This window comes from Phoenix dactylifera, chromosome 9, assembly GCF_009389715.1.
Source record: "Phoenix dactylifera cultivar Barhee BC4 chromosome 9, palm_55x_up_171113_PBpolish2nd_filt_p, whole genome shotgun sequence".
NCBI classification, from domain to species: Eukaryota; Viridiplantae; Streptophyta; class Magnoliopsida; order Arecales; family Arecaceae; genus Phoenix; species Phoenix dactylifera.
In genome coordinates this window covers 10,037,403-10,041,236 of record NC_052400.1, presented here as the reverse complement: position 1 = coordinate 10,041,236, position 3,834 = coordinate 10,037,403, and the positions used below count along the sequence as shown (strand labels likewise).

At 49.1% G+C, this 3,834-nt stretch overlaps 1 protein-coding gene across 1 annotated transcript; it reads right to left on the bottom strand.

The window, feature by feature from the left end:
• Nucleotides 1-1,037: 1,037 nt before the first annotated feature.
• On the bottom strand, nucleotides 1,038-2,628 carry LOC103709418. Its single transcript, XM_026805526.2, has 2 exons — nucleotides 1,591-2,628; nucleotides 1,038-1,496 (listed from the first exon to the last, which is right to left on the bottom strand). The coding sequence occupies exons 1-2, from the start codon at nucleotides 2,508-2,510 to the stop codon at nucleotides 1,349-1,351; spliced, it is 1,068 nt and encodes a 355-aa protein (XP_026661327.1). The 5' UTR covers nucleotides 2,511-2,628; the 3' UTR covers nucleotides 1,038-1,348.
• Nucleotides 2,629-3,834: the final 1,206 nt, after the last annotated feature.

Genomic DNA, 3,834 nt, shown 5'->3' with positions numbered 1-3,834 from the left:
TTATTTAAGCCTGCTAGCTTCCAAGCAAACTATTTGCCCACTTGAGCTTGAGCCTGCAAATCTTTCTATTTGCTGCCAACTATTTGAAGTTGGTTTGTTTGCAAGGCCACCCTCTCGCAATTTCTCATTGGGACTCTGCCCCCCGCCCCCATGGGAAACACCATGGCTTTTATGAGTGGGTGTGAAGTTTGGAACTCATCCACATGGTGCTATGCATGGAATATTATAATATGGTACAACTTCTATTATAAATGATGCTTGCCTTATCCATATTATTATTATAAATTATCTATGTCACATCGTCGTTTAAGGACGATATCTTGTTATAGTTAATAGCGAGTTCGATAGTTGGAACGCAAGTTTTCACCATTCTTTTTTCTTTGAAAAAAGAAAAAAATCTTTTCATTTATTAAATGGGAAAAAAATGCCATGAAGCTACGTGCAAGTAGAGATGCCATCTTTACGTCAATTTCACGTGGGACCCATGCAAGGTTAGTAGCCATCAGATCAGGAAGTGACAGAATAATAATTCACACGACCTTACACCACCTACACATTATCTTATTTATATGTGAATTCCTTGCTTGTCAACGGTCCCATGCCAACCTTATGTTCCATAGACATTTTTGAGAGAAGTTTGCATTTACATCACTCCAAGTTCCTTAGTTGCATATCCATCCTCAAAAAACACATAGCAATATGGTTTCCTTTTTAAAAATCTATTTTTTTTCCAATTTTATATCCTTTCCATTGTTTCACATCCCTTTATCATTTCAATTTTAGTTTGTTTAGATTGAAAATCAACTTAATTTGTCACTGGAAAAAACGCTTGAAGAGGCAATCAGTAAAGTAACGTTGCAACGTTATTTGATATTTGAAAAATACCATTTAGTCATAGAACAATGTCTATAGTTTCCAAATTTTGGAGAAATATATTTATAAATTTTTGATTTTTTTGAAGAGTATACATAAAATTTCGAATATTATAAGGATGTTACATTCTTTTTCTTTTTTTTTGGCTCAACTAACAATTATTGTACTAAAGTTTTTGTTTGGTTTCATTATTTAAATGAACTGATCAGCGATAATGTTATTGGCTCAACTAAAGGTTACTGTACTAGAGTTTTTGTTTCATTTCGTTATTTAAATGAACCGATTAGTGATAATGTTATTGGCTTCTAAAAGAGATTTAAGATAAAAGTGTAGGAGCCATTATTTTCCAATGATTTATATCTAAATACCATAAGGGTGCATATGCCAAAAAAAAAAAAGAAAGAAAACCTTTACTTGCCTTCCTCTTCCCATCCTGTACATAACTCTGCAAGGATTAAACAAAAACAAAGAAAAACTACGTAATTGTTAATTGTGACCTTGTCGACCATTCAAGTGGCTGCCACGTCATCTCATACCTCCACGTCAGCAACTGACACGTCATCACGCTATTATGCGCCGCTCCACGGATCGCTGCCCTCCGCCGCGGCCATTCCCAGCCCTCCCTACCGATTCAAGTTCAAAATCTAACGAAAAGAAAAAAAAGAACTCGCTCCTTTCTTAGATAAAATAAAAAAAATCTCTAGCGCTTTCTTCTACCTCGTCCGGGGGGCCGGAGGCACGAGCCTCCCCGACGCCGCCGCCAACGCCGGGAACCCCACGGCCCGGCACTTCACCTCCGCCCCGCCGCCTCCCACGGTGGCACCAGAGGAGGCCGGCACTGGGTTCACCGTCCGGCGGTACGGCCCGAGCCACTTGGCGAGCATGTACCGGCTCTTCCGCCACGGCGGCACGTGCAGCCCACGGCTCCGGAATGACCGCCGTGCCGCGCCCGCCACTACCCGCACCACCTGCCGCACTGCCTCAGCCCTCGCCACCGCCACCCGCGGCAGCTCTGCCAGCACCCGCGCGTACTCCTCCGTCGCCCGCGCCACCTCGAACTCCGCCGCGAACTCCACGTCCACGATGTACCTCGACTCCCCGTCCCCGGTCCTCTCCGCCGACGCCGCCACCACGTCGATGTACTCGTATGTCCCGGCGGTGACCTTGCCGGAGGCCTCCCACCTCGTCTTGCAGATCCCGGCATTGTACCCCGCCACCCTCAGCTTCGCCATCACCGCCCGCCTAAAGGCCGATCCGTTCTTTCTCACCCCAGAGAAGGCCTCCGCCGCCGAGAAGACATCAAAGGCCAGCCGAGCCCGGAAAGGGTCCCTCTCCGCCGGCGGGTTGAGCAAATCCCGGACAGTCTCCGCGGCGGCGGCTGCGCGATCGCCGGCGTCATCCTCGTCGGAGGTGGCGTCACGGTCGGAGGCGTCTCCAGCGGCGGAGGGGGAGCCGGCGGCGTTCTCGAATAGGAAGGCGTGGACGAGGTCGGAGAGGCAGGGGGCGGCGTCGTGCTCGCTGCCGCTGCTGCTACCGGCGTAGCCGGTCATCCCGTGGGCGTCGTCGCCGCGGAGCCGGGCCTTCACCTTGTCGTCCAGCGGGTCGGTCACCCTCTTCGCCCGGGTGAACACCGCCATCTGCCGGTCATATATCGATCTCAGTTTCCTTCAAAAGCTCTAGAGGGAGAGGGAGGGAGAGAGGGGAGAGAGAGAGTAGGCGACGGGTTGATGGTCGTGGAGTTCAGGGGATTAAGTGGGCTTTATAGGAGGAAGAAAGAGATTGTGGGGCCCATTTCTCATGATGAAAAAAAGCATAAATACCGGGTTAAATTCTAAAATTCCACTTGGAAAATTAATTACTTGGAGCATTTACCGTGGAATATTCCTTGTCGCTCTTCTGTAACTGTAAATTTCCTTGTTAATCAAAATAAAAGAAAAATGAGCAAAGAGATTATCCTGGAGAATATTCATGGGAAGGATCCGAGTGGAAGGACACGTGGCGGGATATGCTGTGGCACCTGGGTTTATCCTGGAAGGGTGGAGGTTGGGCGGCGATGGCTCTTCGGGGAGCGGGGAGCTCCAAGTCGCCCGTCCGAGGTGGCATCTCGTACGTGAGTCGCACGTGCGAGAGTAGGTGGATGGTTGGATGGAGTAATCAGCTTCAAGACTTACCATTTACCGTTATAAAGCAGTTAGTGGTGTGATAAAGGCATTATTATTGAGATAGTCTCCAATTTTCTATCTTAGATATGTGTAATCATTATCTAAATTGTGGCATTAAACTTAGTTACTTGTGTTTTTTTTTTTTTTTTTTGTTTGCTAATGCGGATAGATCATACCCGACGGGTACGGGTACACCCAATAAAGTCAAAAAATAGGATACCTCGGAGTGCCAAAGGCAGCTCCCCATCTACAGTCCACAAAGTGCCTCCGGAATGACTAGCTACATACGCAGCCACCCAATCTGCCGCACCATTGGCTTCACGGTAAATATGCTTGGCCTGAAAGGCCCCTCCATCCCTCACCATAGCCCAAATGTCCCAGAGCAAGGGATGGTCGCTACCGCCACCCCTAGGTCCTCCCTGGATCCAACTAATAACGGTAGCAGAATCACCCTCCAGGATGATAGACCTGGCCTGTAACACACACCGGGCGTGGCAAAGGCCCGCCCAGGCAGCTCTCAGCTCCGCACTCGGTACCGAGGTGTCAAATAACTGACTACCCCCGGCAGCCACAACCCTAGCAGACGGGTCCCAAATAACGAAACCCGTGCCTCCCCTAGTGCCACCGTCCAAGACTGACCCATCAAAGTTGACCTTGAGGAAACTCGGGGGTGGGGGCTCCCAGGTGAAAAACACCGTGCGGAAAGCTGCCGAAGCAGAGTGGGAGCTCCAGATGTCCCGAGCTATCAAGGTCCCTCCAACGGGGGTGATGTGACACAGCTCTGCCGCCTGACAGCGGG

Coding starts and splice junctions, on each gene's coding strand:
- LOC103709418 (XM_026805526.2), bottom strand. CDS start 2,510: ATGGCGGTGTTCACCCGGGCGAAGAGGGTGACCGACCCGCTGGACGAC. Junction 1,497..1,590: donor CCTCCGGCCCCCCGGACGAG/GTAGAAGAAAGC, acceptor TTGAATCGGTAG/GGAGGGCTGGGAATGGCCGC.